Source organism: Mastigoproctus giganteus, chromosome 9, assembly GCF_048544385.1.
Source record: "Mastigoproctus giganteus isolate SK-2022 chromosome 9, ASM4854438v1, whole genome shotgun sequence".
Taxonomy (NCBI): domain Eukaryota; kingdom Metazoa; phylum Arthropoda; class Arachnida; order Uropygi; family Thelyphonidae; genus Mastigoproctus; species Mastigoproctus giganteus.
The window spans coordinates 186086694-186099805 of record NC_143583.1 but is presented as its reverse complement, the minus strand read 5'-3'; the positions used below and the strand labels follow the sequence as shown (position 1 = coordinate 186099805).

Here is a 13112-nt window from a genome sequence, read left to right as displayed (position 1 = left end):
GCCTATAAGCTACATTTAGTTAGTTTCCTAGATTTAAAATTCTTATTTTTTAATCCCCCACCCATCTCAATATCACATTGCCAGATGTAAAGGTAGGAAAAAAATAGACATCCTTTTTTAATTTTGGAATTATCTATAATTATAATGCTGTTTTTTATTGTATAGCCTATTAATATTGAAGGACAAACTTCATTCACTTCTGAATATGAAGTTTATACTCAGTGCTGAGAATTAGGAATTGAATGAACACTGAAAAAAAAACATTTCAGTAAAAAACATCATGAAGTTTCTAAAAATTTTTAGCTTAAAAGAACTCTAATTTATTAGTTAGCTGTTCTTTGTGACAAATTCAAAATTACTGTTCTGTAAAATTTCAGCTTATCATCGACACAAAATTGTTTGTGTTTTCCTTTTTTATTGTTTAATTAAAATTATTTTTAATTAAACAATAAGTGTATATTAAAAAAAAGTGTATATTCATATACAGTAATTCCATAGGAAAATAATGAGTATTTACAATGTTAAATTAGGGTTTGAAATTGGGAGGAGGGATGCAGATGGATGTAGTCCCCTTAGTTAGCATTAGTAAAGGCACATGATGCAAGAAAGCAAGCTTATATAGCTTCGGCCAACAAAAAAAAAAAAACTATTCTCATTTCACCCATCCATTTGCTCCAAATGTTTGTCTAGTTCTGCCTTGAATCTAGTTAAGCTATCAACTTCTACAATGACAGATGGAAGTTTGTTCCAGCAATCAACCACCTGCTAGCTAAAGGCAAAGTTCCATACATCTATCTTACAACTGTCTTTCCTCAATTTGAATTTATGCCTTTTCAGGTGATTATTCTCAGCAAGAGGAAGAATCCCATCAGCACTGAGCATGCTCAAACCATTCAAGGCTTTATACAAATCATCTCGCAGGTGCCTAGTCTCCAGGCACTGTAATTTGCAAAACTTAAGCATTTCTTCGTAAGAGTAACCCTTTGTTCCATTCACTAATCTTGTTGCCCTTCTGTGCACTCACTCCAGCAGCTCTACATCCTTCCTAAAATGAGGCCTCCAGACCTGTATACATAAGGTGTGGCTTGACCATTGCCTTATACAAGGGGATAATCACCTCCTTATCCCTGTTAGAAAAATTCCTGTATCTCATTGACAAGACACCATGAGCTACTCTTGCAGACCATCAGCACTGCTCAGAAAACTTCATATCTGCCTGCACAATTCATTCTCTACCACTGTCAGTGTAGTACCACAGAGTTGATACGTTACTCTGGGGTTACTGCTTCCCATATGCAGTATTTTGCATTTGTCAATGTTAAACTTCAGTTGCCGCCTCTCAGCCCATCTGTTCAACTTTTCTAGATCCTGTTGCAGCAGCGTACTGTCATTAGTGTCATTAACAACCCTGCCAACCTTTGTATCATCTGCAAACTTGGACATTAAGCCTGATATACGATCATCAATATCATTAATAAATACAGAAAACAACAATGGATCCAACATTGAACCCTGACGGACTCCACTAATAACATTAGTCCATGAAAAGCAGTGTCCATTGATTACCACTCTCTGTCTTCTCCCACTCAACCATCCCTTTATCCATAGCAGCAATTTTCCAACAGTGCCACACTGCTAGAATTTGTGCAGCAGTCTTCCATGTGCAAAGTATCAAAGGCCTTTCTAAGATCCAAATATATGATATCAAAGTTATTCTTTGCATCCAGATTCTTTGTGACTTCATCATAGTATCCAATCAAATTGGTCAGACAAGACTTAACAAACAAACCCTTAACAAACCCATGCTGTGTCCAAGCTATAACTGAAGTCTTGTCTAGATGATCCTGCAATGCTTCTTTAACCAGTGCCTCCATTAACTTCCCTGGAACAGAAGAACTAACAGGTCTGTAATTATATGTGTCTCCCTTTGATCCTCCTTTGTGGATTTGGGTCACATTTGCACATCTCAAGTCCATGGGTTACCTCCCCTGAGTCCAAGGAAGCTCTCATAATTATGGCTAAGGGTTTGTTTACTTCTCTGCTACAGCCTTTAATATAACTGGATAGATTCCATCCACCCCAGGTGCCTTTCTTATGTTTATCTTCAACAATTTCTCCTCCAATTTGCTCTTAGTTATTAGAGAATCATCTAGCTCACTGCCAGAGTTTAGTTCACTCTGGTATTCCCCTCCCTTAATAACTAGTCATGCGTGAATGTAGATGCAAAATACTCATTTAGTTTGTTAGCTACCTGAGCAGAATCATCAACAGTTGACTCATCGATATCCAAGCTTTTCTGAATGGTGATTATAGTTTTTAAGGGTTTGCAGTTTTGTTGGGTCTTGTCAAGTACATTCCTCTTCTCTGTGGGGAGGAATGTACTTGACAAACTCTTTTTCAGCCAGCAAAATTTTTCTGCAGGCTGGATTTCTAATCAAAGAAATAAAGAACACAGTTGACCTTAAACTGGTGATTTTCTGTTTCTGCACTGCAATTTGACAAAAAATTTGTAAAATATAATTATACAAATAAGTACTTATAATTATAAGTAAATAAGTATTATAATTATAAGTAAATAAGTATTATAATTATAAGTAAATAAGTATTATAATTATAAGTAAATAAGTATTATAATTATATATAAAATATAATTATACAAATAAGTAAATAAGTATTACAAACATATTTTTGTTCCTCTTTTTGAAATTTAATTGATTTTTTAATTTTTTTTGTATTATATATCATAACATATTAATATTATTAATTTATTTAATTTCATATAAAACTATTTTGTATTATTACTGATGTGTAGAAAATTTAAGACATTTTATAAATGTCATCTCTCTCTCTCTCTCTCTTTCTTGTTGGTACAAACAATGCATGTTGGGTACCTGTACCCAGAAATGCACGTTGAGTACAGGTATGATCTAGTTATTGTGGTGCTGATCTAATACAGTGTACATGTGTAGGACCTAACTGTAGTGTACTTAGTACAATTATGGTACCTAAACTGCCAGTGCACTATAAAAAATCAAATCATCAAACACCCAAATCACCAGGTAGTGTAGAAGAGTTGCTTGCATGTAGTCTGTTATATAAGTACAGTCATTTTCTTCATATTTTTATCAAATTATGCACACCTTGGCTTAAATAGCAGCTGTGGTAGAGCATAAATGATACTTATGCATAGATGATACTAGTATAGTTCTGCCTCTAAGGTAATAATGCATTAAATAATTCACCACATTGCAGTCTAGTTGATGCTGAATTCAGTAATCACATTTGGTTTCATTCTTGTTTATATTGCGTTAGAAAATGGATCTATGCCATGAAAACAATCTGACATGAGAAATCTATGGCAGATCAAAAAACTACTTTTTTCAACTCCTTGTATGAAGTGATTGCAGAGATAAGAATTCTTGAAAAAGAACTTTATAACCCAATATTTGAATAAAGTTATTTGTTTAATGTAGGGATTGTTATGTCATATTTAGTATTTATATATTTTAAAGATTTGATGTTATTTACAGGCTATATAAAAAAGAGGTGCTACAGAAGTTAGTGGAAAGCTGTGTCTCTAAAGGCTATGTCTTTCAGATGGAAATGATTGTTCGAGCTCGTCAGTTAGGCTTCACTATTAATGAAGTAAGGGAATACATTAAGTATGTGTTCATGCACATAAGTATATCATTATAAGTATAGTATATTTTTGTGAATAATACACAAAAATTCATTTTTCAAGGTATTTAAATAAAAATAAATTTACAAATCTGATATTTTAAATATTTAAAAATTCTCATACATGAAAAAAGTTTTTTGTTGGAGTAAATGGACTGCTTGCAGACAGTAACCATATTACTAGTTTTATTTATTTATTTATTTTTTTTGAAACTGCCAGAACAAAAAAATTTTTTCATAGATTTGGCAGCAGACTACATCACCATTCAAGGATTAAGAGGTCAGTGGTAAACTATGAAACTACCAGAATTTGCAGGTTGTTGCTGTAAGCAATAGAAAATAGCCAATGTATCTTCAAATTGATCTCCAAAACAAACCTTTTGGATAGTTGATGGATGTAAATGATGTTGGTTTATTGACTTGCTTTGTTCTTCTATGGCTTCTTTATATTAACATATCAATTTTCATTCTGTTAAGACAGAATCTGGGTTTCACTGAACATTCATGTCCAGATTCTGAATGTGAAATATGTTAAATATAAATCCTCACACCCTCCAAACACCTCCCATTTTTCTGGACCTCTGTAATGGGAATGGAGCAATGAAGTAAAACAGTATCATTTCTCTTTCTGTATTTAGTTTACTGTTCTTGATCCTAAATGTGCTGTCTTCCAATCTCTTGTAATATATAGTTTTATAAGTTTAAAATCAGTTTTTATCAGTTTCATTTTTTTATATAAATATGCCAAATTTGATACCATATTAATAATCTCTTGTTTTTAGGTGGCCTTGGTGACAAGTTGACATAAATTTCAGAATTCCAAAAAAGGGAGGGCAGAGCTATCATAAAACTCTTTGTGAAAGGGTTATCTACAAAACAAAATACATGAAGAAATGTGAAAAACATTAAGAGAATGTTGTCTTTTCTATTCAATTGTAACATATTGGTATGTCCATTTCAAAACTGTCTTTAGGTTATAGTGATGAAATTTCACAAGACCTATTCCATTGTTACAGTTCCAGAAAACATTGAAGTGCACGAGATAATACTTTCTGATTAGGCGCCTCCGTAGCCAGGTGGGAAGGAGCAGCAGTGCATAGCACACGCTTCTTGATTAGACCGGGATTCGAGCCCGTCACCACCAAATACGGAGGATGCGGAAAGGTCAGGGAATGACCACCGCATATCCCCGGAGCAATATGGCCTTAGTTGCTAATGCTTCTAAAAACCAAATAACAAACAAACTTTCTGATTGTTGAGTTTGACTCAGAAAGCTAACTAAGATGCTCAATATTTCATAAGAACATGTTTTTACTATTGTTTATTTAGATATAAAAAAAAAATTGCAGAATTGGTCCCCTAAATGTTTAAATGCCAGTCAAAACATCATGCAAGGAGTGAATGAACATTCCAGTCATTTTAGCTAATTTTGAAGGAAGTACAGTAAAGTTTCTGACTCAAATTTAACCATGGACAGAACTTGCTATGATCTGGATAAAAGCAGCATTTCATGGAGTAACAACATTCAGAATCATCATGCTACAAAAAAAAAAAAATTTCCTGGAAAGCTCTTGGCATTTTTTTTTTAATGGGATATTGTAGGGTTGATGATAGAATGATAAGTACAAAAAAAAAAAAAGGAAGTATTTTTAATAAATCATTTTGAAGGACCAATTGAAAAAAAAAAAAAAACCCTCCAGAAAAAGTGTTACGTTTCTCCAATACAATGTGCCAACTCATGAAGTTATTTAACAACTGAAAAATTAAAAGAAATTAAAGGTTAGTTGATCCAGCAAAAGCATATATTTTTTAATTTTCTCCACTCAAACTATTTTTTCCATAACTGCAAATGTTTGGTAGGAATTATGTTTCCAGTGATAGAGCTGTATTTCATAACAGTATTCCAAATTTTTTTTTTTGATTGGTCTAAAAAGGTGGAGGAAATATAATAAGCATAAGTAGAAAGAGTAGTAAAAAAGAAGTTAGGTGAGTGAACTGCACATTTAATCAAAATAGTATTTTGTGCAGTTTCACTCGCCTAGCTTTTCTTTTTAAATATAATAATTTTTTTTTAAGCTTAACGTATTGGTGCCCATACATACACACTGCAATGGATGGGTGTGTATATAAAAGCATAATGTAAAAAAAAAAGGCATGGCATGATAACAGAAAAGGCAGAAATAATATGAAAATGGAACATGGCAGGAAATCACAGAACCAGTAAAATTTAAAATTTTTTAGGGTTAAAAAAAATCTATAAAAGTTGATTACTTAAGAATTATTGATTCATATAAATCAGTAGTTTAAAAATTTTATTTAATATACACACACATATTTTTTAGAGATAAAAGTAATAAAAGAATATTGTTGCATAACACACAACCTTAGTGTCTTTTTCAAGAGTCAATACCTTCAAGATTGCAAGTAAAGATGACAATATCAAGTCTCTGTTTTGGATGCAAAATGCATGCCAGAAGAGGTAGGAAATGAATAATGAATTTGGAGTAAATATAAATTAAATTTAATGAAATCAACAATAAGGATGTTGGAGCAAAAATGAATGTAAATAAGGGGCAAAAAATGATGTAATACATAGTTTACAGTGATTCTACAAAGAATGCATATACAACAGGGGAAAAAGAATTCACTGTAAATGGCAATGGTGCAAAAGAGAAATCAAAACTAGAAATGGTGAAATATATATAATGCAGACTAGTGACTTCTAGCAAAAAAAAAGGTGTAGTGAAAGTGTGAAGTTCGATTAGTGATAAACATGACTCAGCATAGAAAAGAAATTAAGCAAGAAAAAACCTGAAAACTTGAAGGCAAAAAGAGTTAATATAGAAAGGAAATAGTTTCTTGATACGCATTCAGAAAACTAATGGCTTAGGAAAAGTAAGAGGAAGAATAAAATAAAAAGTAAAGGAAGTGTAGCAAAATAGTAAGGCTCAGTTAGTCCAGGGTCATGAATCCCATTCCTATAGAAAGGATCTTGAACTGAGTTCTGAGAGTGATTCAGGAATTTAAAATAATGCAAAAATAACATTCGAAAATTTTTGAACATTTTCCCTTATTTTACTTTTTTCTTTCTCTTTTCTTATTCTTTTTCTTTTATATATATATTTTATTTCACATATATATGAGAAATTTTATTTTTATATGAATTATTATTTTATATATATATTGGTCGATTAATGTGTGTATGTATATATATATATATATATATATATTAATATAAAATTCAGTAATTTCACTAATATCCAAATATTTTAAAAAACTGATAAAATGCAAGTCAGGACAAATTAATGCCATCAGAAATGATTGAACATTACATAAGCCTGAGAAAATACAAGATATTAATTATTTTTTATTTTAAATGTTATAGCTTAAGATAGAGGTGAATAACCATAACCTACAAAGGACCCTAGCAGTCTCTATATATAGCAAAATCTTTCCAAATCCAGTAATTCAATATTTACAAAATACCAAATCAAAAGTACTATAATATCATTACTGAATAAGTTTTACATCGAAGGCATGTTAACAGGGACTAGCGCCTCTCAATATATGCCATCAATAACAACATACACTATCTGTTTCTGCTAGTTGTCAGCCTCACCATATTATTATATACTAAATATAGTATACATAATAGCTTTAAGTTTAAATTTACGTTAAAATAAAATTAGTTAAACTAGCTAATAGAGCAAAATATGAAACACACTATATTAAAAAGTAAATAAAAATAACAACGGCAGACTGACAAAATATAACTGCTAGCCCTACAGATAGCCAAACACTTAAACCTTATTAGAATATTTACACAAGTGTTTCTGTTTCTTTAGCAAAATGCACAGATGAAAAGCATAGATCCAAAAACTAGGCGAAAGGAATAGGCAACAAGTATAGAAATAGCACCTCAATCTCCCTTGAATTTCTCTAATAGATTTTGAAGCATAAGATGTAAGAATTAGATAGCATATAGATAAAAGCAAAGGCAAAGGCAGCAAACTACTTCGGAAAATTACTGGGAGTGTAAATCCCCATCCCTTAGTAGGGTTCCTGGTAATTCGTTGTGTAAAGAAGCTTGTATTAATATAACTAAGATTTAAAGCCTTAAATATAGAATTGAGTTTAAAATTAACAGCCATAATAATAGAAATGCTTGTATCAAGTATAGCAAGACAATCTTAAAGAACAAAAAAGAACCCCAGAGACAATTATAAAAAAAATAAAGAATTAATTTTAGCAGCGGGAAAGATAGCTATTTTACTGCAAGCAACTAGGGCTTGGCCGGCTATTAGGATTGAAATAGAAAGACTAACTAATTTTATTGAAGATAATATCCAATGCAGAATTCAGTTAAGTTAAATATTATTAAAAAAAAAAAAAAAAAAAGAGAGAGAGAGAGAGAGAGATTAGCCAATATGATGATCTGAAGAAAACTCACCTAAAAAAAAAAAAAAAAAAATGTGGAACCATTTAAAACTAGTGAGGGCTGGTTGAATAGATTTAAAATCCAGGGAGAAGCTGCAAGTGCAGAAGGAGCCAAAACTTTCAAAAAAGAACTTGTTAAAATTATTGAAGAGGGGTATTATGTGTTATACTTCTCAACAAGTTTTTAACATAGATGAAGCAGGACTTTTGTGGAAACGAATGCATAAAAGAAGTTTCATATTGAAAGAAGAAAAAAAAATGCTAGGTTTCAAAGCGGTGAAGGATCGCTTGGCTTTATTGTCAGATGGTAATGCTGCGGGGGATTTAAAATTAATACCCCTTTTAGTTTATTTGGAAGAGGGCCAAAGTTCAACCCAAAATCGATACATTTTTCATAATTAAATTCATCAATTAAATTAAATCAATTAAAATCAATTTAGATCAATTAAATTCATGATTTTAATTGGAATTTTAAGTTTAATTTTGATACATAAGTAGTTACCACATAATTATATACGTATGTAATGCAGAATATTTTATATGTACAAATATTTGAATATTAAATATTTTGACCGACATTTGTACATCTTTTCACTACCGTTTATTATTGATCAGGAAATATCCTATGGCACCGACCACAACTCACAAATACATATGTTACCTTATGGGAATGGGCGCTCGCTTACCTTGGATTCACTTAGCGCTCTGTTTTTCCGGAACGAATTATCAGTGTTAAGCGGGGGTCACCTGTATATATAGATATAAAATAACTATTAAACCTAGAGTTAATTCCAAAAACTGTTTTGATCATTTTTAATTACTATATTGATAATTTTGATTTTACACTAACAATAAATAAATAAAAAAAATATATGAAATTTGAAAACCAGTAAATTAATAATTAACATAATTCCAAAGTTTTTATGCTTGATCATTTTATGGCTATGTTGTGGAAAGGTTATATCAGTATAACCTTTCCACAATATAACAGCCAAAAAATGATCAAGTGCTTATGCCATTACATTAGCATTTGTACATTACTTGTTCATTTTAATATTCTGTTCTAACAGATCCGAATTAATGTAAAACAAACTTATTGTATTATAAACTTTTAGTCCTAATGTAATCCAATCGATATTGTAATCCTGCTATTGCATAATAATAATTTTTAATAATATGAAAATTATTAAAAATAACAAATATGAAAACCACAAAATAAGAAAATAAGAAACAATAATAAAATAATAAGAAATTGTATCTTTATTTGTTCAGATGAACATTGATCCCACTCATGAGGGGTTTTGAAAGGATCAGTATTCAAACAAAATGAACAAAATATGTAATGCATATACTTTTCTGTTCTCATAATTGATTGATACACAGTATATATGATTATTATCAATGCTAAATTTAGATTCTGGATTTTGATGCTTAACTTAATAACATGTAGAAAAATATGGCCACATTAAACATATAAAATATATAACAATACAATCGTACTCTGGACAACCATATGTAGGAAACAAAGCCCTACGTATTTTTTTTTTTTTTTTTTTATGTGAACCCCAAACACGAGAGGTATTAGAACCCATAGTACTTAGTACCGTGCTTGGGTTTGAGGTTAAGAAGACGAAAGAAGATATTTGTTGACATTGGACTTGAACTTCTGTAGATTGTAATTTTCAGGAAATACGTATGAAGGAAGGTTGTTCCAGAAAACGGCAGTTGAATGAATAAATGAGGAAGATGAAAAGTTGGTTCTGTGGGTTTGAAGTTGGACAGTAAATGGATGTTGGCTAGTGGCGGCATGTGTTCGGAATGTTTTGAAAGAGAGAGCAGGAATTATAGAAGCCAATTCAGAAGAACAGTGCCCATGGAAGTATCTGTAGAAGAGGCATGCAGCAGAAACAGTGCGTCTATGAGAAAGCGAGTGGAGAGACTCTGTTAGAGATGAATCATTAATTAACCTAACTACCCTCTTCTGAATGGAATCAAGAAGCCTGAGAGAGGTTTTGGGGGCACCACCCCAGATGTGGGAACAATATTCCATGGCAGGGCAGATTTGTGATTTATACAGAGTGAGCAGCTGTTTGGAAGAAAAGTAACGCCGAGAGCGAAAGAGAAAACCAAGTTTTTTAGATGCAGAGGAAGCAATATTTGTAATGTGCTTGTGCCAAGAGAGATTAGAAGTCAGGGTAATCCCCAAAAGAGATATATCATTTTGCCTAGAAATCGGAGTGTCACTAAAGATAAGCATAGGAGCAGAAGAATCCTTTTTGCGAGATATAAGATATGACTGAGTTTTAGAAGGGTTGAAATCAACTAAGTTGTCTTTGCCCCACTGGAGAATTACCTGAAGATCGGCATTTAAGGAATTGGTAGCAGATTTTCGAGAAGTTGAAGCTGATTGAGCAGGACAAGGTTTCTCAAAATGGAAAGTTGAATGCAATGTGCTATCATCGGCAAAACTATGGATAGAATTTCCAGTTAATGGAAGAAGGTCATTGATATACAAGAGGAAAAGAGTGGAGGAAAGAACTGAACCTTGGGGGACACCGGCATTAGTGGAGAAGTTAGAAGACAGAGAGCCATCTACCATCACCCTCAGTGAGCGATCAGAGAGAAAACTGGATAGCCAATTACTAAAAACAGTTGGCAAACCATAAGTTGGAAGCTTGTTTAGAAGATCTTTAGAAAGCCTTTGAGATGTCAAGAGCAACTACTTGTGTTTCACCGAACCTTTCCATTGAATTAGTCCATAAATGGGTAACATAAGCCAGAATATCTCCAGTGGATCGACACTGACGGAATCCATACTGGTGATCGTTGATCAGACGGAAGGTTTCTAGGTAGTTTAAGAGTTGGCGGTTAATTGATTTCTCCATTACTTTAGAAAGAGTAGAAGTAATTGCAATGGGACGATAATTGGATGGGAGGGATTTGTCACCCTTTTTAGGAACTGGCTGGATATGAGCAAATTTCCAAGCAGAAGGAAAAACACCTTTGGAATAAGAAAGTGGAAAAGGTGGCAAAGAATAGGAGTAAGTTCAGGAGCACAGGTTTTGAGAACAAGTGGAGAAATACCATCATGACCTGGAGCTTTCTTAGCATCAAGATTCATCAAAATTCTTCTGATATCCTTTTGACGGAAGACCACAGGAGGCATTGAATGGAGCATGTTGGGAATGGTGGGAGTTGTTTTACCAAGATCATTAATACATGAGCTGGAAGAAAAATGGGATGCTAGCAGGTCAGCTTTATCCTTGGCTGAAGTGGCAACAGAACCATCTGGTTTGGACAGAGGTGGGAGCAAAGATGGGCAAAAGTTGCGGCCAATAGCTTTGGCAAGAGACCAGAATGCTCGGCTACCATTAGGGCAAGAAGCAAGTTTTCTACTCTTAGCCTGTTCAAACTCTAGTTTGGACTGATTAATAACTGCTTTACAACTGTTGCGAGCTTTGGTGCAGGCAGAAAATGAAACTGAAGAATTAGAAACAAGCCAATTACGATATGCAACATTCTTCTCTTGGACAGCCTTAGCACGTTTATTGGAAAACCAAGGTTTATATAAAGGACGAGATTTTAAAGTGGAGTGTGGGATAAGGGATTCCATTCCTGCAAGAATAATTTCACTGACACGATCTGAGCAAACGTTGACATCAGAAGTTTTGAAACAGTAATCCGACCAAGGAAAAGAAGAAAAGAAGTCTCGCAGGTCATCCTATTTTGCTTTCTTGTAATGCCAAACAACACGTGGTTGGGAATAGCTATGAGATAAAGGTCCCATTGGAGAAGAGACAATTACCAAGTTGTGATCTGAAGTGCCTAAAGGACCTCTCACTTCGACCGTGTACTTAGAAGGGTTGTTTGTGAGAAAAAGATCAAGTGTATTGGCTGTATGATTAGGATTGTCCGGTATTCTTGTAGGTAAATGAACAATCTGTGCTAGGTCATTAGTAATTGCAAAAGACTCAGCATCTCGACCTGCTGGGTCGGTGTGACTAGAAAACGGAAGCCAGCTGGAGTTGTGAACATTAAAATCACCAAGGAAAATTACTTCACTGTTAGGAAAGTTGGACTAGAGAAAGTCAAGTTGCAAAGAGAGGAAGTCAAAGAGCTCCAAGTGATTAGTGGAGTTGGGAGAACGGTAGAGACAACAGATGAATTTGACACAATGAGGTAGAGAGATTTTAAGCCAGAGAAGATCAAAGAAAGGAGATTCCAAATTGCCAAGTCTCTGATAGGGAATATCAGAACGGACATATGCACAAGTACCACCTTTGAGGCGAAAGGAATCATACAGCGAATAATTTGGGCATCTGAGATGAGCAGTAGATGAATCAACCGATAACTGAGATTCTGTCAGAAAAAGTACATGGGGTTTGGCAGACTGCAAGTGGAAATGGACATCGTTGAGATTAGAATTGAGACCACGTATATTTGTGAAATGAATTAGGAAGTGCTTGGGAGGTTTAGATCTTTTCGCAGATAAGCTTGCTCTATTAGTTTGACAATTCATGGTGTATTCAATAGTAAGAAAAAGTAGGTGGGACATGCTGTATGAAGTAATGAAAGTTTTGGATATGGTGTACATGTGGTAAGAATATACCCAGATCCTTGACATAACGTGGCCTCGACAATGCTCCCCGCATACACACTACTCGGACTCTCTCCAGTCACTATCTGGCAGAGTAGAGGTAGCAAGATTATACACTAGCTGATCCGGAAGCCTCCTAGAGAGTTACCAATAGGTTCGGTCCGGTGTACTAACTGGCGGCCGGCCTGCGAACACCGTTTTAGAGCTGTACCCTCGAAATGTAAGGAATATTGGATCTTGCCACGACGTTCATCATAACCTCAAAAGTCATCAATCATACTGCATGATGGAAGAGATAGGGAAGGGTTGACCGGAACTTAGCTCTAGAGACTAAACATGGGTTCCACCACTTCAAGCCTCCAATAAGCAAAGTGGTGGTATTTCACTGGTTGATGAGAGT

At 33.7% G+C, this 13112-nt stretch overlaps 1 protein-coding gene across 2 annotated transcripts in view; it reads left to right on the top strand.

Moving 5' to 3' along the window:
* Dpm1 (Dolichyl-phosphate mannosyltransferase subunit 1) overlaps nucleotides 1-13112 on the top strand; it is a 110751-nt gene that overhangs the window by 85860 nt on the left and 11779 nt on the right. For both annotated transcript variants that reach the window (XM_090381909.1, XM_090381910.1), the window contains exon 7: nucleotides 3531-3645. In XM_090381909.1, coding sequence (XP_090238035.1) covers nucleotides 3531-3645 — 115 coding nt within the window. The remainder of the gene's footprint in view (nucleotides 1-3530; nucleotides 3646-13112) is intronic.